Below are 23,075 nucleotides of genomic sequence, written 5' to 3' on the forward strand. Positions count from 1 at the left end.
TTCAGGCTCAATACAATTCTTAGTTAATAGATGATGTATTAGAAAGCCATATTGTAAGACATGGTGAGAATTTTACTGATTTTATATTTTATTATATCTTTTAATAATTAATTAGTCAGAACATCGTTCTGACAGAAACTGTAATTAATTACTTTACTTAACATCCTATGAGTTTTCATTAGCAGAGATTATGAGACAATAATTACACTAGGGTATCCCATGATGCCAATAAAAACTATATGAGCAATGTTTGCAATGTTCACTTTGTTTCAAGGTTGAATTTTTAACATTAACGATTTAATCTTCTATAAGATTAGCTATTTATGACAAATAATAGGGAAAGTCCAAAGGTTTTATCACCTTATTTTATCGTTTATTATTCCATTGTTTGTAATAAATTAAAAATAAATACCAAACTCCGAGGAAAATAAAAAAAAGAAAGTCTGCTATCAAATGGAAAAATCAAAAGTTCAAACACATCAAATAACAGTCACATTTCTGACTTGGTACAGTCACTGTATACACATGATACAGTTTGGTATATATATATTATATGCATGGTTTGAAATAGGTGTTTGTCTTGAGGAAACAGCAATCGAAAATACAAAAAAATTTGGATAATTGAAAGAGCGAATATCATTGATCTGTCATTAACACAGTATAAATGATTAGTCAAACAGAAATCATAAAGATATGACATCTGGTGAATATGTTACGCAACAGGCATTTGAGACCTGCTTGAATTCATTTTCGAAACACCTGATTGGCCTTTCCTTCCGTTGAGCAAGGCTACATAGGGGCGTGTTTTGAATGTCAATGATCTGCCACCAACAAAGATTCGAAACTATGAAACCATTGAAGACTTAGTAATTAGAACAGTCATGTATGGCCTGATTTAACTCATTTTTGGAACAAAAATCACTAGGCAAACTAATATAGCTAAGTCTTTTGGTTAAACAATCCGCTAAAATTGTCACTGTCGCTCTAACACACGTAATAGTTAATTTACGCTCTACAAGCGCCTTGATGTTTTCGGTTAATCAAAGTTTACGTCAAGAATTTTTTTTGTATAGCACCGTAAACGTCCAGACATTTTTGGAAGTCACGGTTGATGTGAAGACATATTTGATGAAGCACCGTAAACTTCCAGACATATTTAGTTAATCACCGTTAATGTCAAGACATTTTTGTGTATTCATCTTAAACATCCATACATTTCTGGAAAAGCAACGTAATCGTCCAGACATATTTGGTTATTCACTGTTAATGTCTAGACATTTTGGTTTGTTACCATTAAATTTCGGAGAATTTCTCAGTATTGACCGTGAATAATATTTCATCCATAAGATAATTATACCTACCTAACACTATTTTGTTATTTAAGTCAAAGGGCAGGACAAAAGTATATGATTTTTATTTTACCCTTACGATAGATTCACATGGTCATATATATAGACGAATTGACGTCAAAAATACGTGTAGTAATAAAAATTACAATCTCTTACAAAATCTCGGCAACAAGGTACAACTTTTACTAAATAAAGATATTCGCATATCTCCTTAAAAGTAGAAAATTGTTCACACGTTGCAATGAAACAATCATTTATATGATTTGTCTTGCCTACATTTATTATATAACTGATACCTTTCTGTAGATTTCCCTGCAATAGCTGCATAATACTTAATTTCAATCACTTATACAAGAAAGCAGTTCCAAGCGTTTTTCCCTTAATCTTTTAAATATGCACTTCTAAAGTTGAATGGCTGTTTATATCTTCAAATGTCAAAGATGCACATTAAAACGAATCTAATTGTAAATAGATTAGATTATTTTTATCCCAGTGTAAAAGGAATATCTTAAACGCACAGGAACACAATTTGGAGCACCTGAGACAATCCCGTTTTTGGTGGTGGTCGTGTTGCTCAGACTTGAATTACCTATGTGTATAGTGCTGTTTGTCTATTGGGCGCTTTACATTTTTGAGTTATGTCTTCGTCGGTTCATTTTATATTTATTAATTTGAATGTACACATTTTCGCCTCTTTTTACATTTTTTTTAATCTCTTGTGTATAATTCTGAATTAAAAAAAAATTAATGTTGAACATCATAATTACAATATGAGTGTACAACATGCTGAACCCTCGGGCGTCTGCTACTTAAATTTTGAATTAATAAGAAGCGGAGAACAGTCTGTATAAAATTATTGCTGTCTTCCTTGCAAAGTAGTCCAAAGTTACCGATGATTTTTTTTCAAAATTAATATCTGCATAATGTTCTTATGTCATCATAAACATGATTAATGAAATTAAAATAAAATAAAACAGCATGGTCTTTTTACTGAATTCAGTGCAAATTTGTAGAATGCTATTATTTTTTTGTAGCTGAGTATATTAGTACTGACATACTCATATACGGATATCGTATTATTGAAGTTGTATAGATGAATTGAAGACAAGAAATACATCTCCCTCATGTATAGCTCTGGTTCCTTGTTAGGATCATATTCGACTATACTACCTGTGTTTTTCCGGTTAATCCAACACATCAACGATTTTATTACATATTGTATTTTCACATGCCTTTGTCCCCAAACGGATTACTGAATTGATATTGATTGACGAAAGGCGCATCTGATGAGAGGAAACATAAAATAACACATCGTGTTATCGTTTATATACATCCCTGTGAATCTAAAAAGAAATACATCCTTTCCTTACTTTTAGAAGTTAATCCTCGAATAGTTTCATACAAGCCATATCTATGTATTTTCATCTAAATTTTAAACTGTAATAAGTTATAAGATACTTGGCTTATAACTTGATACATCAGACACTCGATTTGGCTAATAAGCTGTATCAGTGACGCTCATATCAAAATAGTTAGAAAACAAAAACGTAAAGCAAAGTTGAAGAGCGTTTAGGATCCGAAATTACAAAATGTTGTGCCAAATACGGCTAAAGTAATATCTGCCTTTGATGATACAGTTCATAGTATTTCAAATAAATCATACTTTTGCAAATAGTAAATTTAAAAAAAAAAGCATATAAATATACCCTCGGGAACAATACGTCCACTAGGAGTGCCATCGACCCTGTGGTGTTAATAGTTATCAAAGGTATATGGCTTATAATTTAATACGCCATACGTGTATTTCGTCTCCATACGACTCATCATTGACGCTCATATAAAAAAAGGTAGAAATCTAAAGCGAGTACAAAGTTGAAGAGCACTGAAGACCCAAATTTCCAACATATTGTGCCAAATACGGCTAAGGTATTCTATTCCTTGGATTAAGAAATCCTTTGTATTTCAATTATTTCACATCTTTGCGTGTATATCAAAAGTAGAATAGATATGAGTGGTTCGGATGAGAACCCACTCTTAAAACCAATGCAGTAAAAGCATAAATTATCGAAATTCTTATTCTAGCTTCATTACAAGCAGTTTAGAGTCAGTAGGACAAGGGCAAATATTATTTATTGTTGAATGCTCTTTGTTGACCTGTTTTAAATTTTCAATATCCCTGTCTTTTAGTGTATAATTTCCTCATTGATAATCATGTCACGTTTCGCCCATTTTACATTGAGGAATTCATTACTCTTTCTTTGATTAACAAAACGAAGCTATAAAAAGCGTTACAAATTACGTAAATATTATTAAATCGTGAAATTTTGCTTTGCTTCTTGCAATTGTTGTTGATAAAGAAATAAATTCATTTATAATATTTGCACATATTTAAGTCTGGCTTTATTAAACATGTTAAATTAAATGAAGTTTACGTGATATAATACTTAAAGTTGATCAATTCGGTAATATTACCCGCCAAAGAGACATAATGGACTGCAAATCAACATATATAAATAGCTTTATCCGCTAAAATTTTGATCGCTGAGGATTATGAAGACAGAAAAAATATGCCCATTTGCAAATTAAAAATTACAAATGTTAAAATGTAAAGATTAAATTGAACTCTGCAAACAAGGAAGTATATTAGATATCACGTGTAATCCATTAACCAATCATATCCCCATAATTCTATAGGAAGTATATTAAATATTATATGTTAGTAATAGATCTTTGATTTTAACGATATATAATAGGAGATCACACAGAACTACTGTGCTAGAATTATATTTTTTTTGTATACGTTAAAATACTTAATGGAAGTTAATCCCAAGATTAGTTTGTAAACAACTGCGAGTATATAAAAGAGGATTAAAGTGGTCTTATGACAGAGAATATCGATAACCATAATTGGTTATGAAACTACGCATAGTGATGACAAAATTTTACTTATGTAAAATATAAATAATTTCTCTGACATATTTTCAAATATTACTCATAAATAATAAACCGAGTTTGAATATTTGTATGTATGTTAAAAACTGCTTTGTTATATAAGTACACTTATACGTACGCAATCGAGTGAATTATATAAATAACATACTGATATCAAGAATTTTACAAACTTCACAAGATTTGAATTTTTAAATGTTATACAGAAAAAGGAAAAAAGAGTAAAACAAATGAAAATGTAGTAAGCTTAATGTTTTGTTTAATCAGCCATATATACCACCATGACATCATCAGAAAGGATATACAATCGATACAACATGAAAACCGAAACATTATAGGAAAGTGGGATTTTTCGATTGATTATTTATAGATTTTACATGGCATTTTCCATATGGCCCTGGTATCAGTCCTAGACTCCCATATCAAGTCAGAGGGCTTGATATGGGTCGTGGGCTGATACCATGGACCATATGAAAAATGACATGTAATAATCTATTTATCAACTATTTTTAAGCAAGAGAACACAAATCGCTTACATCAAATTATGTTTGATATTTCTTCAAAAATCAAAAAGATGTTTAACGAAAAAAATAATAATGTATCACTGTGAGTTAAAACAAAGTTCGTATCACAGTAGGTAAACATGCAAAGTTTTGTTAAAAGTTTCAGAAATAATTAACAATACATACATTAATTCTAAGAATAGCAAATATTAAACAACTTTAAAGTGTTACATTACAAATGTTAAAAATGCTTTAGAAGAATCCTATATCGCTACTCATTCCAGTGTGGCTTCATATATTTTTTAAATTCTTTATGACGTCAAAATTTTACGAACACTTTTGTGATTTCCCCTTTGATTTCTACTTTTTTCTTCTACAGCAGATTCGCAACTTTCTCAATTTCTTTTCATTGTGTTCAACTTGTTTACAAAAAAGTCTTTGATTGACAGGTTACCCGAAGTTAAACTCGGGGGCTTGATATGGATTTCGAGGGCTGATATCGATATCGGTCACAAGGGCTGATAACCAACCTTGATTTCCGGCTATTATTGTCCATACAAAAACGTACATATCAGTACAAAATATGTGATAAATAATTTTTACTTACATCTAATTAAAAGAAAATTCAAATTATATATTGATTATAAGACCATGTATTTATCGGTTATACTGGTTTTGTACTTATCAATTTATTCGAATATTTTTGTAAATAAAACGGAAAAACAAACATTCCCTAAGTGACCATTCATATGAGACTGATTAACAACCAATGCAATGCACTTATTTTTTTAGACAACGTATGTAAGGTCTAGTTAGGTGTATTTTTGCATTTTGTATTCACACTTATTTAGTTCAAAGGCATTTTTGGCATTTAGATACATTATAACTTAATTGAAATTTCTATTTACTGATATTTAACAGTGCCTTAAACAACAAGTTTGACATTCACTTTAGCAGTCCAGACGCAAACACTTACACTACTCTCAATGTAGTACCAATAAATACAATTTATACAAGTCACTTTATCTTCTTACCACATATCTCCATGCATCCTACATGTACGATAAATGGCAGATAAATGTGATAAAGACAATCCCTCTATATACATGAAAATTGTTTCGCAGACTGTCTACTAAAACAGTAAATCTGATCATACATGTCACTTTATCGTACTTCCATCTGTTGGAAATAGATGTAATAACAACAATCTTTTATATCAATTATTTACTCAGACTATCGGAACAAAGTACATTACACCCTATGATACATGTCATTTTATAACTTTTTCATTTCCGATATATAATTTTGTCTCAATTTTTTATCAAAATATATCGCGATTAAGGAACAGACACGTTGTTTTTTAGTGAATTCTAGATGAAGCCCTCTAACTCCTCCTTTCTTGCTAGTATTAGATATGAACACATTGTAAATGAGGGTAAACGTTGATGAACCAGCAACCAACATACCCAAAAGTAACGAAAGGACGGACAGAAATGATACTGAAGATCTTACCGGGACAGTCATTTGTTTACTTATGGAAACTCATTTTGAAACACTTCATCGCTACTTCTTCAGTCTAGCCAGATTTACTACAAAGAAATAAGATACATTGTAGCAAATTTAAAAAAAAAAAATACTGCTGCCTGCTGCATTTGTCGTTAATAAACTCGAATATTAACATTTACATTAGTCTGCTTATGTTTATAATATTAAGTTAATGAAGTTTGCGTGCTATGTTATTTAAAAGCAGATCAATCTAGAGTAATACCAAGGATTCCTAATGGACCGAATACGAACATAAATATTGCAATATCCGCTGAAACGTTGATCGCTTAAGATTATAAAGACATAAAGAAATGAAAAATATGCCAATTGACAAATTACAAATGTTGAGTTTGAGCCGGAAGTTGAAATAGATCTACGTAAATGATATCTGCTTTTTTTATATCGTATCCGTATAAGATGCACAGTTGGATAATGACCTTTTACGATATATATCGGGTCGAAGTGTTTAGTCCCTATTGACAGAAACTACTTCCAATTGGGTATACAAAAGCAAATGCCACCAAAAACCACTTCTTATATTAGTTGGGGTTTCAAGCATTTGTTTTTATTTTTTAGCATTGATTTCCTCATCAGTTGATTGGCGTAGCTTTTGATATTTCTTAGAACTTAGAAAGATGAATGAACGAACGTTAATAAAATTGAGAATGGAAATGAGATATGTGTCACAGAGGCAACAAACCAACCAAAGAGCAGACAACATAATGAATTACTGTAATTAATGTAAATTCAGATATAATTGCAAGATGTGTGCTAACGCGGACTGTGCCATTAAAGGAGCATTACAATGATAAAAACTCATTATCTGATATTCCTGATACATGTATATGTATTTACCTATTGCTGAAATCGCAATAAATTAGTCTCGCAGTATTTACCATTCTTGAAAAATCCCAATAAGGAATGCGTGTTATAATATTTAAGAATAAACAGTGAAATATAGTATACTTATGACATAATGAAAACATCATTTATGTAAAATGTAAAATATCTCTGACTAAGTAAGAACAAGGATGAAAATATTCAGTCGGGTTCGACTTTATGCAAACATAGATTCAACATTGCTCTTGTTACGTTGCAGATAAAATGAAGCAAAATAACATAGAGAGTTGTAACTACATACATTTATGTCACGATATACAGTGGTCACGTTCTAAGTATTGTCAGAAATTCTCATTTTCTTCAAAACTATTTGATAAGAATTGCCTCATAAATATCCATGTGATATAAAAAAAAATAGCGTTAGAATCTAACTCGGCTATGAATTCGAAAACCTGTTCACTACAACATGTGTGCTTCAAATGTTGAAAATTTAAACAATTGATCACATTGCCTTTTTCTTATCTTGCAAAATCAAAACTTGAATATATCAGTTCTCTGTGATTGCTTGGCATACATATAAATTAACCGTCTGCTGCTTACCAACATTATAAATCAGATTTTGTTATCAAAATCCCAACTGAATTATAAATTTTGAAATGTTTTAAAGATTTAACATTTTATGAGTTCAACATAAAAATTAAAATGTGTCATAATAATAATAAAAATGCTCTGTTAGTGGAGATAGTAGACCATCTCAGATGACACAGATATACATAACTTGTAGAAAAAAAGAAAAAGAAAATAAGACTATCACAAGTTTACATTCATTCGATACATTAATACATTTTGACTGACATCCAGTCATATTTTGATTAAAAGATCACAATGTTATCGATTATGCGGAAGTTGATTATCAATTCATCATAATAAATGAATCACTAAATAAACAGTATTACTTAAAATGTGCTTAAATTTCCAAGGTTTCCACAAGCAGACATTATATTGCACTTTAATGACGACTTAAATGTATTCTAAGTCGTGTTCAAATGAGTTTTGAATTTTGCATTCCCATTCAAGGTATGTTATGGCATTTCTGTCTCTTCGACCTATTCTTAAATAAGTATCCATAGTTAAAGATAAAAAAAACATGTTTATTTTTTTTTAAAGTGATTGACAAATCAGCAGTACAGACTCAAACAAATACGATCCTGTTAATTTAGTAGCAGCATTATACTAATAGTTTGAAGATGGGATATAATTTATACATGTAACTGAGTTTTGTTTTTACCATTTATCGTCCTAAATAAACTTGTTTTAGCGTAATTTACTATCTGCTGCTCATGCATAATATTATCACTTTGATTTTGTTATTAGATTTCCAGTATAGAAATTTTTAAATTTTTAAAATAAACTTAAAATGATGCAATATAAAAAGTGAACAGACCTTCTGTTTAAGATGACAAAGATCAACGCATGACGTCATCAGTAGAAATAAAATATAGCTAAATAGACACTATCGGAAATTTCCAGTTATTCGATACATACAATCATTTCTACTTGCCTCGAATTATATAATAATTTTATAATGTTTATGTTTATTTAAAAAAAAAGATATGACGATTTAATAGTAAAATGCAGATTACTTATCCCATTGATAATACCTGAATGTACATACAGCAGAAACAAAACGAGGATGAATATTTATAGATCTTCAAAGTTACCATACAAATAAAACAAGCAAACATACATAGCACTTGTCCAACGCTTTTTATTTTTTCTAGTTTCTATTGTTGTCGATCTATGCTATTTCTGTCATTGTAAAACTGCCCAATTGACGTATGCTCAAATGTTTAAAACAGTGCTTATATGTACTAATGTGATATGCACTTCAGAAGGAAAAGCCCAAATCAGACGCAAACACACACGATTATCTGAATATACCGAAAGCGTGATATTTTAGACAATTAAATGCAATACATACTTCGTCATACACTATAGTTCGACAATGTCCTAAATGTATTATATATGGGTCATCTGATCATACTTTGAAACGATATCGCACCTATATCTATGATATTTGTTTTAGAATTTTGAATCATCAATGCTCTTCAACTTTGTACTTGTTTTGGCTTTCAAAATATTTTGATCTGAACGTCACTGACGAGTCTTCTGTAGACGAAACTCGCGTCTGGCGTATCAAATTATAAGCCTGGTACCTTTGATAACTACATGTTTATAGATAGCTGTGAAAAAGATAACCCTTCGCCATGGATATCATTTGCCGACTGTCTTACCATGCACTGTCGTACAAAACAGTCATTTTATCGTCCATCCATTCTTTTCATACGTGTAATAACACGTGAATAATATATTTGTATTTTTGGGGAAAAGATTGTCAAAATATAATCATTGTCAATGAATTTTCGTCTTAGAATGTCTAAACAATGCAGTACATCTTTTGATACGTGATATTGTTTCGTCTTTTTATTCGTTGGAGATAGATCTATTATAAAAACAATCATTTTCCATAAAATATTGTCTTAGAGATATAAACAGTACCTAAACAATATGCAGTATATCTTTCAATACACAGATACATGTCATATATTCGTCCTGCAATTTCTAGGAGATTGCTGTAATGAGGACTATCCTTTAATATCAATTGTTATTTCTCATTCTCCGTATATCAGAAGAATGCAATACATCTTTTCATATGTCACTTCAACCTGCAATATCTGAATGATAGATGCACAATCTAATAAAGACAATCCTTTTCTATGAAATAATCTTGGAGACTATATGAACAATGTAGTACACATCTATAGATGTATTTCATCATCCTTCCGTTTCTAAGAGATAACTGTAATATAGACAATCTTTTGTTATACTATGTTTTCTTAGACTTTATGAACAGTGTGCAGTACATCTTTCGATACATGTCACTTTATCGTCTTTCCGTCTTAGCTGGATAATAGATGCTGAATTTTAAAAAGACAATTTATGATTTATTTTCCCAAAATATCAGTACAATGCAACTAATATGTTCATGCCCTAAAGACTAATTGAACAATATGGAGTTTTAATTTCTGTCATGTTTAATTTCCACATATATATTTTTATGACCTGGCATATATTGATGCGTAAACCGGTGTTGTTGTACCTTACAGTCAGAATAATTTTTTGATATTATAATTATATTCTTTTCAGATTGAATGGGAAATATCTAAATGGATCCGTTGTGTGGAGTTACTGCTAACAGTTTCCTTAAATATTGCTGTAATAGTCCTTTTAAGCCGGATTCGGAAACGGTCAAACTTAGTCTTCTTCGTCATCAATTTAGCTTTTTCAGGTAAGATTGAGATAGAGGGATGACTTAAATTATCTGATTTGTTCTTTGTTTATCGTGTTATAACTATACAGATTTATAGGAAATGTCTTTGATCAGGAAAGGATATTGTTCAACATCGCTACATTTACTGTTTATATTTTATACACTCTTGACCAATAAATTTAAACATCTAAATCACTCGGCAAGCCTCGGGTTATATAATGGAGACGTTGAACTCTGCGATAGCAGAATTATAGCATCTTACTGCATTCAGTAGTAAGAATCTATAGTTATCCAATTACACATAATGACATATTTGTGTAAATCAATTATAGTGCTGGGCAATCTCATTAATCAATCAGGTTTGTTTTCGTATCAACAATTGACCATCCGGATAATATTGTTGACATCCAATTTAAGGCCAATAATGTTTATTTCATAGTCATTGAAGAAGTATATCAAATGTTGAGAATTGCCAATTCTGTATCTTAATTAACTGTATTTGTTGTCACGGATATTTGCGTTCTATCAGAAATACCATAGGACATTCATTTTGATTACACGAAACATGCAATTAACTTATCAGAGAAGTCATTTAACGTCCCATTGTTATTGTTTTATGTGAATTAGCTCTTTTTCTATGAATATATTATGACCCCTTTACTTAACAAAGTAGTCGTTTAACGTCCGATTGTAATGGTGTTGTGTGAATTAGCTTTTTTCCTATCAATATGTTATGACCCCTTTACTTAACAAAGCAGTCGTTTAATGTCATATCGTTATTGTTATATGTTAATTACCTTTTGTTTTATCTATTAATATATAATTACTCCTTTCTAATAATTGGAACTCTTTTCCTTTTTTTTTAATATTTTCATTACAGCTCATGATTCCTATTGTTTTGCATGAATATGAAATTTTAATGTTTTATATAAAAGTATACTACATATTTTGATGAATCAACAGTAAATATTTGCATAAGTGACATTAAAAGCATTTTAGAATTTTGCATTTGCAATGTAAAATGTTTGCATTCGAGAAAAAAATAAAATTTTGTACATTTTAAGATATGAATATACTGCAAAATACGTAATATGCTGCAATTTTATTTCAGTGTTGCAAAACTGGCTTGCAAAATGTCCTGTTAATTCTAACCTGGAACTTGCATGTAAAATAATGAAAAACACCTACGTAACTCAGATGTTTTGTTAAAATTTATCACCATGTTTTTCACTAATAACCAGTATAGTATTCAGATATTACTATTTCAATTTCCTTTTCTCATCAATATAGGGGAGCTGAACGGAAAATTGTACTTTTAGCTTTAGATAGAAAAACTTTGTGTCGCCAATCATTATTGTTTATGTCTATCTAACTATTTCGTCTACACGACATCTCCTTTTTTGACAATTTTCATCATGTTTTTTTCTGGTGAAGCGATGTGTACGAAATTTTTGTAGTAATTTTCTTTCCGAAATATGAATTCACCATAGCTCTGTCTCAAACGAACACTTGTGTTAGGTCCCTTTTTATGTTGTATGGCATAATGATGCAGAAATATAGATTCATATATACTGAGTGCCAATGAAAACGCAACACTTGGTTTTTCAAAAAAATAACAATCCATGCAATAGATCGATATCAAACAAAAAGGTTTCATCGTCATCTTTCAAACGCTATAGGTAAACGAAACATCCAATGTCGAATCATCAACTCACCGTCCTAACAAAACATGTAACAACCCCGTTGTGCAGCGCAATCTCCACAGCGCCGTGAAACTAATCATCCCGGACGTGATCTCGAGGAATGTTGTTCCACTTGACCCGCATATCAAACTCAAGCTGACTTTATGATATTGGTGGTGGTTTTCATCGTCTAAACCATGTCCAATCTGATGCAAAAGTTGCTCGATCGGACCAAAAATCGGGCGAAACACATGACTTTTGGCCAAGATGGGTGCCAAATGTCTATGTAACCACCACTGACGGTTTTTGGTACACAATGAATAATTTTTGGTCTACAGAATTTGATATTTACGCCTTACGGCCGTTTAGATGTCACTAAGGAAAGACTTTGGAGCTCTTTAACAATTTCTATGCAATTGATGCTTTACTGAAATTGCTCCAACATTGAACTCTCGTGACCTTTGTACACTCATCAGAGTCAATATCGAATATGTTTAAGACCAAATGTATCGGTCTGGCTGAGCGTATCTTGCTTTTTGTACACTGAGATGTCGCTTATCATTAAATGATCCATTTTGGTTGAGTTTGTGGATGATTTGGGTTATTGTTTAGGCTACAACTTCAGTCTTCTCGTAATTGTATGCAGTGAAAGGCTTTGTTGGATCATGCCCAAAACTGCATGTCGCTGGTTGTCAAAAGTCCTGTCATTTACTCAGATGTTTATTGCAGTTTCCTTACAATAAGGGCGGGAAAACTCATGACATTAGCCAAGCTTTAAATGACAAAATCGTGAAAATGGTGCGTATGTTGAAAAGCAGTGAACTCGGTTTATGTCCGTTCAAAATAACCCTTACTTCGCGTTTGTTCCAAAAATCACTCAACCGTAAAGTTGTCGTCAATTGTCTTAAAGGTAATTTTAAACCAACTTTACAAAGTTCTAATATAAATAAAATAAAAATTATAAGATTTTTTTTGAAAAACAAAAGTGTTGCGTTTTTATTTGCACTCAGTATATGTACCTTGTACAGCTATCGATAGTTTGATTAATTGCTCAATGTTCTTCTATTATTATTATTTATGTATGTTCTTCGTTCGAAAGATTTGAAAGTTTTAGGGTTATTTTGCATCTTAAGTTTTGTAAGGAATACTTTTAATTCCTGTATAACTTCAAGTAGACGACCAGCAGTGTAGTTGATATGAAGCCTCAATTCACAAATAGTATGTTATATAATTCAGAATTGTGGATGGCATGACATGTTTAATGTTGGTACCAATCAGGCCGGGTTTGACAACACCACCCAAAAAACGAAAAAAAAAACACCAACTAATGAAAACCATTTACTTGCACGACATATTCTAATATTGCATTAATGATCTAGTCGATCATTTAATCAAAGCTTAAATACAGACTGAAGGTTTATCAGTACAAAAACGTTTTAAAACCTCATGCGATGTCATCGTAACGATGGGATAAATGGTGGTTAACTAACGCACGAATGTAATACGACTAGAGTGTAAATATAGATTACAATAAAACAACTAGGTAAAACTGAATTCAATCGACATCATGCATTTTTCTTATTGTCGAAAACATGTAAGACGTTTGATGTAGTCAATATCTGAATTCAGTTTATTTATTTCCTATACCATCACGCAATGCAGGCACCATAATCAATTATCGATAGCTGAGTTTTAACGTGAAATGTATGGGACACCGGCAATTTGTAGATTTTTTCCTTTAACTATTAAAAAGAAATATACAATACTTGTTACATTATCAGTATTAGTTTCAATAGCATCAAATTTAATCCACTATTTGTTGTCCTGAAGATAAAATCCTCCAAACAAATGAAAGTAATCGTCCGAAATTTACATACAAACATGTAAATTCCGAAAATCGTGTTCCATTTGCTTAAAAGACACATCATATTTATGTTTATCATGTTTAGGGAATGTGTTAATCTTCGTGATATGTTTGCCAGACATAGCTCTGCTTCAAAAAGGTATAGACAGAAATACGCAGAAAAAACATTTTAATCTTTATTCTGTTAACATTGTTTCCAGAAGATTGGTTAAAACTATTTTCGAGACCAGAATTTCAATTCGCTCAGATTGAAATGCATTAATGGAAAAGATCCAAAAGCGTACAACGAAACGTTGTTAGTATGTTCTTAACAATAATCATGATAATAGAACCTAAAAATAAAAGGACATACTTACTTTTCATTTTGGAGCACAAACTAGGAAGGTACACATAGCCCTTTAATTCTGAAAAGGATAATTGTTTACCGTCTTACCAATTGGTTTGCTACCATTCCGGCATAGCTGAGATCACCCACATTTTCTCTTTTTACATTCTAGACATGACGTAGTCAGTATGTGTCGACTTATTAGTTTGCATGTGCCTCTGTGTTTTTGTTCTCCTTTTTAGAATGACGAAATGTTAAACCAAATAGAACATTTATCATTCCATGAAAACGCAATATGAATCAATTGAAAATTCTAGTAAAACAATGACAAAATGTTCAAAGCAGACAGTTTGATGAATGCTGATGGTTTTTAGAAATAAGTATTCATTATTCACAAACATGGTTACAGTTAAAAATGGTATTATGAAAGTTTAAATTGGTACTTAGACTTGTCGCCCCATTCTTCATAAGTCATTAGCATCATTAAAGCCAGACAATTGTCTAATGTACGTTTGAACAGACGTTGCTTTAATTTGTAAACTTAAAACGGAAGTTGTTTTTCATTTTAAACACGGAGCGTGACAATCATTTTACTGTTAAATTAGCACGTCGTATAATTTGCCTTGAATACAATTATGTAATGGTACATTACTCTGTCATTTGAACGTGACAAACGTCTTAATATTCAAACTTTCGTGGTCTATTTTTGCCTTGAACATTCTTTTCAACTCAAATTCGAGTCTGTGAATATAAGCTTAATTTTAAGCTACGCCGATTAAAAAACATCTATAATAACGAGATGTCATATTAAATTCTGTTTTAGTCATCTTTTAAATAACAAATAAAATTTCATAAAGACTCAAACAAAACGACAAGTATATTCAAAAGTTAATCAATATCAACTTACTTGAAATTTCTCAACAAAAGAAACATTGAACGTGACAGTCATAGTTACTGTTAAATTTACGTCGTATAGTTTTGCATTGAAACGAATTATGTAACGGTACAGGAGTCTGGCATTTAAACGTCACAAACATCGTAATATCTAAATGTGCGTGATGTTTAATTTTATCTTTAATACTTTTTTGCAACTGAACACGAGTCTACCAACTTACCCCACGATGCATACTAGAATTGAGAGTAGTGAAATGCCTTGTCAATTTCTTGGAAAATGAAACCTTATGTCCTGTGTTTTGATTGGTTGATAGCCAGTGTATTTTTCACCAATTTACTGTCATCAAATAAATATCGTTCATTTTGTTAATGCCGACGGGGTATGTGCAAAAAGGATATGCCCTTTTTACCCTCTCTGTCGTGGTACTCTGTCATAAATACTCTGTTCGACTGGACGCCTGTGACATCACGATAATCAAGGCGTCTGTGAACGTTAACATTCGGTGTAATTAAACAGAATTACGGCTCGCAAAAATTAACATTCTCCCGACTGGTATTTTTTCGGAAATAACCCTCCTTAACATGATATATCTGTTTAAAATCATCTTTTTCATGTTTTTGTGAACAAATGACAATGTTAATGCGCACTACTGCGACATCATCTTAATGACTAAGACAATTAAAAAACTTCAAAATTCAACATGAATTCTTACTCCCCCCCCCCAAAAAAAAATAAACCAAACTCCAAACACCCAACAAACCAGTTAAATTTAATATAAATTAGATGGAAATGATAAGTTTCGTCAAACAAAATGTTCTAGCGAACGAAACGTGTTTTTAAGACAGCTTTTCATCAGTTTTTGTTTTAGCCAAAATGAATGGGAAACACTAAAAAAAATTGTGAAAAAATCGCGTGTTGCTTGCTCGATAATGTTTTCATTCTCGACACAGAGGAATGCATCTTTTTTTACTAAAACACGTAGAAGGAATTATAAAAGGGTGTTTTAAAATATAAGATGCATATATTTCATAATCTCATAATCTAAAAAATCGAGTTAACTGGGAAATATGTTACATCTAGCCACAACGGTGTATCAACTGGAAATCTTCAAACTTAAAAATCAATTATTACAACCACAAATCATTCAAACTAAAAATTGACATACAAAAGCAGTTAGTTCAATGAAATGATTAACGTACATAACATTTGCCATTATTTATAAGTTTATTTTACATGCAATGTCTTTTGTAAATATTAATTTATTTCGAAAACAATCACTGTCAATTGAGGCAAACTGAAATTCATGCGTTTGAAAATAGATTTTCTTGATCTGCATCAATAGTTTTATAACCAGGTTCAATCCACCATTTTCTACATAAGAAAATTCATTTATTATCCCACATTTTATGAGGTCTTGTTTATCAAACTGCGTCTTAACGCTGTAAACAGCTCAATTTAATTCGATATAGAATGTTATAAAAATCTCTGGATGTGCAACACGTATTAGAAACAGTGACGCATATGATTTTGTTTTAATAAATTAGTAAAACTTTTCTTTTCTATTTCAGATCTATGCGTTGGCATTCTTCACATACTTCCATTAACTGTCAATCATTTTACATCCACATGGGCGCTTGGATCCGCCATATGTAAATTACAGTTCTTTCTGAGTAATGTCTCGTTATATGCCTCGACATACCTGATAGTGATAATCGGAATCGATAGATTCCACAGTGTGTTCAAACCTCTAAGTACGGTGCGCCAAATGCGACATTATCGTCTGCTAATGGTATTATCACCATGGACACTAGGGACGCTTATTAGTATACCAGTTCTATATTGGACAGTTTTGTACCCTATATGTGAACGTGTCATATGTACTCCAGATCTTAGAGGAATTAGAAAGGTTTGTTAACATATACGCATACCAATGTCGTTACATTCTTCTTACAAAAATAAGTTAAAATTGATTTATGCAAACTGGGTATTGAAAAACTATACAGATTGCAGTATAATTAAATGACCTACATTTAAACAACAGTCGTCGAAATAATGCATAGTAAGCTATAATAATCCAGAAATATTCGGTGAATTTATGGTTCAGGTAATAGTCCAACTTCTGATTATGCTAACAGCATACTTCATTATTTTGATTTCCAAATCCTTTTAAAAAGGCACATTCTGCATACCATCTCAAATTTAACCAATCAAGAAAAACAAAAGAAGCATCGAAAAGTCAACAACTTAGCCATGTTAACACTAAAGATAAAACAGACTGAACCGCCCAAATATCATGGTTTTATCTTAGGTTATTCGGAAGGGTTGGCAATTCCGGTTTTACGAAAATATCAATATCAATACTGTATGTTAAGTCCGATTAATGTATGAAATACAGCAACTGGGTGATTTATTAACACTTGATTTTCGCACTTAAAAAAGAAAAGCACACACATGCGTTTAGTTTTTATTTAAACCACTATTCAGTTTTCAGTCATCTTCTAAATTTCTGTTATTGATGTATTTTTTAGGTTGTAATTGTGTCCAATGCCTTCCTCTTGTTATTCATTCCCGCTGTATTGATATTCCTATGTTATGGAATGATTGTATTCCTTTTATGCCAACGATTAAAAGGACAAAAACACAATGGTTTTAGAGAACAAGGTAACATGTTATTATTTTTGTCCCATTCACTTCATAGTTATGATGATGAGTGGTAGGAGCTGTCAAATTGAAAAAAACCACGCGAAAAACTAACTGTGAGATTTCTAAGTAAATTGTGTGGTCTGAGTTATCTGCTTCCGGTAGTCGTTTTTTTTGCACGCACATGATATGTCAATGTTGTTATGTCCAATGTGCTTATCTTGATTAAATGATTAACCTTTTTTAAACTGTCACGAATCAATTATCCGGACATTCAGAGAGTACACGAAATCCTTCTACTCACCTAGATATAGGAAGATGTGGTGTGAGTGCCAATGATACAACTCTCCATCTAAATAACAATTTATAAAAGTACACCATTATAGGTCAATGTACGGCCTTCAACAAGGAGCCTTGGCTCACACCGAACAACAAGCTATAAAGGGCCCCAAAATACTAGTGTAAAACAATTCAAACAAACTGGGAAACCAACGGTTTAATCTATATAAAAAATCGCGAATCGAGAAACACTTATTAATTACATAAAAAAACGACAACTACTGTACATCATATTCTTGACTTAGGACAGGTGCAAACATTTGCAGCGGTATTAAGATTTTAATGGTACCAAACCATTAAGTATAAATATAATTAGATTTGGTATGAGTTCAAATGACATAACTATCCACCAAAGTTTACATGAACTGAATGTAAGTAAGTATAGTTCACATTTCGGTTGTTGACAATAATAAAATAAATCATGATGTTACGTAGGGCTATGAACTATCTGAAACAAACTACGGTCTAGTTTATTACAAAACAACTTACAAAAAACAGATACGACATCTTGAACTTACTATAACTACAGTATGTTCAGCTATCATAGACATAATAAAACTAATTTAGATTGACATATATTTATTCAATCTTTATTCAGTTCTTCTCTCTTTTTTCTGAATCTGCTTATTGATTAAATATATCTTTCATATGAAAGACGTTGGTGTACTCCCATATATTACAGAAACTGATAATGATTTTTGATATCCATTATGTATTATCTTAGTCTCAAATGTCCATAGATATATCAAAACTAAGGTTTCAACTCCCTCAGGCAAATATGATCTGCGATAAATTATACTTTTTTTTAATTTATTTTAGTGCTAAACCTTTTTAATTGTATAGGTCATTATACGTTTAAATATTAGGCTTTGACCGTACCTGACAATGGTTAATCAAGAAACTCGGTTAGGTCGCATGCAATTATAACATGTCTTCTTCTTCTTCTTCTTCTTCTTTATCGTCACATGTATAATCACTATAATTATTCGATTATTGTGGCATCATCTCCAAACTAGCTACAAACAGCATGTATTGCTCAGAAGCCAAGGGTCTGGAATTCATTTTATTTTATAGTTTTTTTAGTAGTGTTGAGTGATCTTGATTGTCAAATTTGTATATCTAACGAGTTTGTCAACTTGTTTGCATACAGTCTTTTTGTGTAATTCATCTAGTAACAATTACTGTGGATTCATTATTCTTCGTTGGATATCAATTTTCGTGGATTTCGTTGGTGCTCGTTAACCATGAAATTAAATGTTCAAAGAATAATAAATTATTTCGAGACATGTAACTATGAAGACTTCGGCAAAACCACGGAATTAAATACTAGTATCAACGAAAATCCACAAAAAATGGTATCCACAATTATAAATGAATCCACAGTAATATAGAAAGAAAATAAAGAAATAAATAATACACATATTTTGGGAGGCCAGCTGAGAACAACCTCTGGTTCGCTATTTTCTCCCTGTATAACATATCCATTGGTGGCCTTCAGCTGTTATCTGCTCTTTTTTCGGGTTGTAGTCTCTTTGACATATTCTCTTTTTCTGTTTGCAAGTATATTTATAATGACCGAATGATAGTTGCTGTTAAATTGAGTATTGTTGGAATTTATCTTGCCGGATATAACCGAAACATATAGTGTTCAAAATCTGCCAGTCTTTCCGGATACAAAGATCACCCAGATGTTTTACTTGTTGTCCGTTAAGTAGTTTGCCGGGTAATATTTTTGTGGATGGTTGTTTGTCTTTCCATTCGTTTTTCTTTATTTTGTATTATCATCGGGATATCGCACAGTCCTTAATGTCTGTTTTTTACTTCCCCTATGTATACTTTTAAAGGGTTAATTTTTTTGATAATAATTCAATTTCAATGATTAAACTTTGTAATGCAGATTTACCGAAGTCAACAAAAACATTAAAAAACATTTCGCATTCGCTTGTCGTGTATTTAATGAGCAACCTCGTCTTAAAGTTTTAAAGCGTGGACATGTGACGTAACGTTCTTTTTTCGATATATATAAACTTTCTTTTTTCAGATTTACTGAGGTCAACACAAACATCAAAAACATTTACAAAAGCAAATAGGAGGAGCACAATTATTACATTTGTAGTCGGAATAAGTGAGTATATTGCATATAGTAAAACAATTTATTATTTAATATATGTTTTCTATAGAAAAAAGGTCCTGTCATAATGCTTTGATGATGCTTGTAACGCTCTTTAGCATTACTTCATATGAGCTACGTCGGATAGAAATACACCTTATATAAATAGATAGCAATACACCTCGTAACGTTGATTAATTTGCAACAATATCTTTGGAAAGTTTGTAATTGTTTAATTTATTTGATATAGGAACTCTGCAAAACAGACCTCAATTCATCTGTTATTTCGTACTCGAATGTTCCAAAATTAATAAAAGTGTATGCATGTACACAGTTACGTGCAATTGCAGACAATAGATTTTTATTCGACGCAGTTCATATAATCATCAACCAACTAAAGAAATGGTTATGAACAAACTGAAAATGTAATATGCACTTTTTCGATTTTTGTTATTAAAACTGACCATATTAGCAATAATTCACACAGTTGCTTAGTGAACAAAATATATGGAAGCCTCTTTAACTGTGTACATTGTTTGAAACTGTTTCATGATCCAACTTGTCTAGGACACAGTAGCAGTTGGCTTCTGGTATTTTAGAAACGTTAAATACAAATTCATTTGGCAATTTGCACACCCAAATATTAAAATCCATTTCACGTTTGTAATAACACGTACATTAAACGTATGATTTATATCACCGATGAAAGATAAATGTTCAAAAATGCATGTTTTATGCATTGTAAAAATGCTGTAAAAACAATCATTTTAAAAGCCAACTAATCAGCGTACTTATTATTACAAATACTCTTGAATTAAAACATCATGAATCAAACATAAAATTAATTGGATGCCTGTTTTACATCACTTGTACTTATCACATCAATATACATACTTTTTCGTGGTAATATCTTTGTCCGTAAAACAACAGTTAAAATATATGTTTAACTCCAAAGAATCATATGTTTATTCGTAGTGCTTCGCAGGTATTGAATGTTGAACAAAACGATTTATAAGCACCCTATTAACAAGTAAGGATAGCCACTGAACAGTGTTGCATGGCAGATAAACAAACTTTTTTTGTTTTCACCAGTAAACTGGAAGATGTCTGGATAACTTCGGGTCAAACTTATTAACGTCGGTTCATACATTATGACGTCAATAACGTGTACGGGTCAAAGTTGTCAGGTCAACGTATATGACGTCATTAACCCTTGCTATGTATTTTTTTTTAAGAACTGAGCAGATTTAAACAGTGGGACTACCAATAAGTGGTTTAATTGACTTTACATTAAAACTGACAATGAGACTAACAGCGGAAAGGAATAAATCTTTTTTTTAAAGTCATTTATTTGACACATTTACTGAAACAAACGCCAAGAAGGGTTTATTTCAAATCCGGATATTTAAATAGTATAAAATTATTTGAAGAAAGCGTTATATCAATGTAAAATATGATTGCTAAGGAGTCTTGTGACAGTCTAAAGGAAAGACATAATTATATGTATATAATATATATTTAAATCTAAAAGTTTAGGTTACATTATCAAAAAGAATATAAAAACTATATTATCAGAATCAAACTTTTAATTAATTTTTCTATTGTATGCATTATAACGGAAACATTCTTATTTGCAGCTTTTATGTTTTGCTGGATGCCATCCGTTTTGGCAGGATTATTAAACTTATATGGAACTATTGGTTATGGTGGATGGTTTGATATTCTGACTGCATTGTCTCCCTTGAACAGCGTTTTGAATCCAATTATATTTTTGTCCTTTAATCACAGAATGTTTAAACCATCTGTGTCATATAAATACTCTCGGACAGTTGAGACACGAGCATGACTATCGGAACATAGAAGTTATATTATTGGACAAGTGCACGAGATGTTGACTTTGAGTATCAAAAGAGAAGCGAAAGATTACACATTAAATTAAATATAATAAATCGATATTGAACATTATATTGTACACATGTGTGATCTTAATAATATCGGCGTACTTGATCGTCAGATAAGGAATATTTCAAATATAATTTTCACATGATTCTAACCTTATAAAAACATCAACTCATGACTAAAATACAGGTGTAAAACCAATCTTTCGTATATTCATTCCGAACATTAAAGCCTTACATAATAACCATTATCACGGAGTTTTATCGTCAAACGTATCTTCACGGTGCTGAAAGCGATACATGCACACAAAATAGACAGGGACAACCTTCGCTGAGGTTATCGTGTTCTGCACATCATAAGTCATTTGATAACGTAAAACAAACCGTATGAAAACATCAGAAACACTATAAGTTACAGGTGAATAATTCTTCAAAATGAATAAAAACAAACGGTTTGTATACAAAATGTACAAAGAAATATCACTTTGAAACATCCTGTCATTCCAATAGAACGTCATCAACAGGACACACCAGGTAGTATAAAAAATTGGAACCCTAAATCATGATCATTATAAAACAATGTACACAGATGTCAATATAATAATACATTCCATGCCTTAACCGGATATATTGTGTGTACGCCTGAATATTACAGAAATATTGAATATTTTAATTTAATTCACAACATATCATAAATCAGGTGAACTGTATTTCATATTATTCAAATTGTATTTAAAAATAAAATATGTATCAAAAATGTCATACCAAATGTTATCATTATTCAGAGATTCTAAAACTTTTTTCT

General features: G+C 31.2%; 1 protein-coding gene across 1 annotated transcript in view; it reads left to right on the plus strand.

Annotated features, from left to right (window-relative positions):
- The window catches only part of LOC134694910 (cardioacceleratory peptide receptor-like), a 39,058-nt gene extending 16,094 nt beyond the window's left edge, over positions 1–22,964 (plus strand). Inside the window, exons 2-6 of the mRNA XM_063556017.1 lie at positions 10,394–10,535; positions 16,852–17,189; positions 17,812–17,944; positions 20,304–20,387; positions 22,010–22,964. Of these exons, the coding sequence (XP_063412087.1) occupies positions 10,394–10,535; positions 16,852–17,189; positions 17,812–17,944; positions 20,304–20,387; positions 22,010–22,218 (906 nt within the window). The 3' untranslated portion in view covers positions 22,219–22,964. The remainder of the gene's footprint in view (positions 1–10,393; positions 10,536–16,851; positions 17,190–17,811; positions 17,945–20,303; positions 20,388–22,009) is intronic.
- The last annotated feature ends 111 nt before the right edge of the window (positions 22,965–23,075 follow it).

This window comes from Mytilus trossulus, chromosome 13 (genome assembly GCF_036588685.1).
Source record: "Mytilus trossulus isolate FHL-02 chromosome 13, PNRI_Mtr1.1.1.hap1, whole genome shotgun sequence".
Classification (NCBI taxonomy): domain Eukaryota; kingdom Metazoa; phylum Mollusca; class Bivalvia; order Mytilida; family Mytilidae; genus Mytilus; species Mytilus trossulus.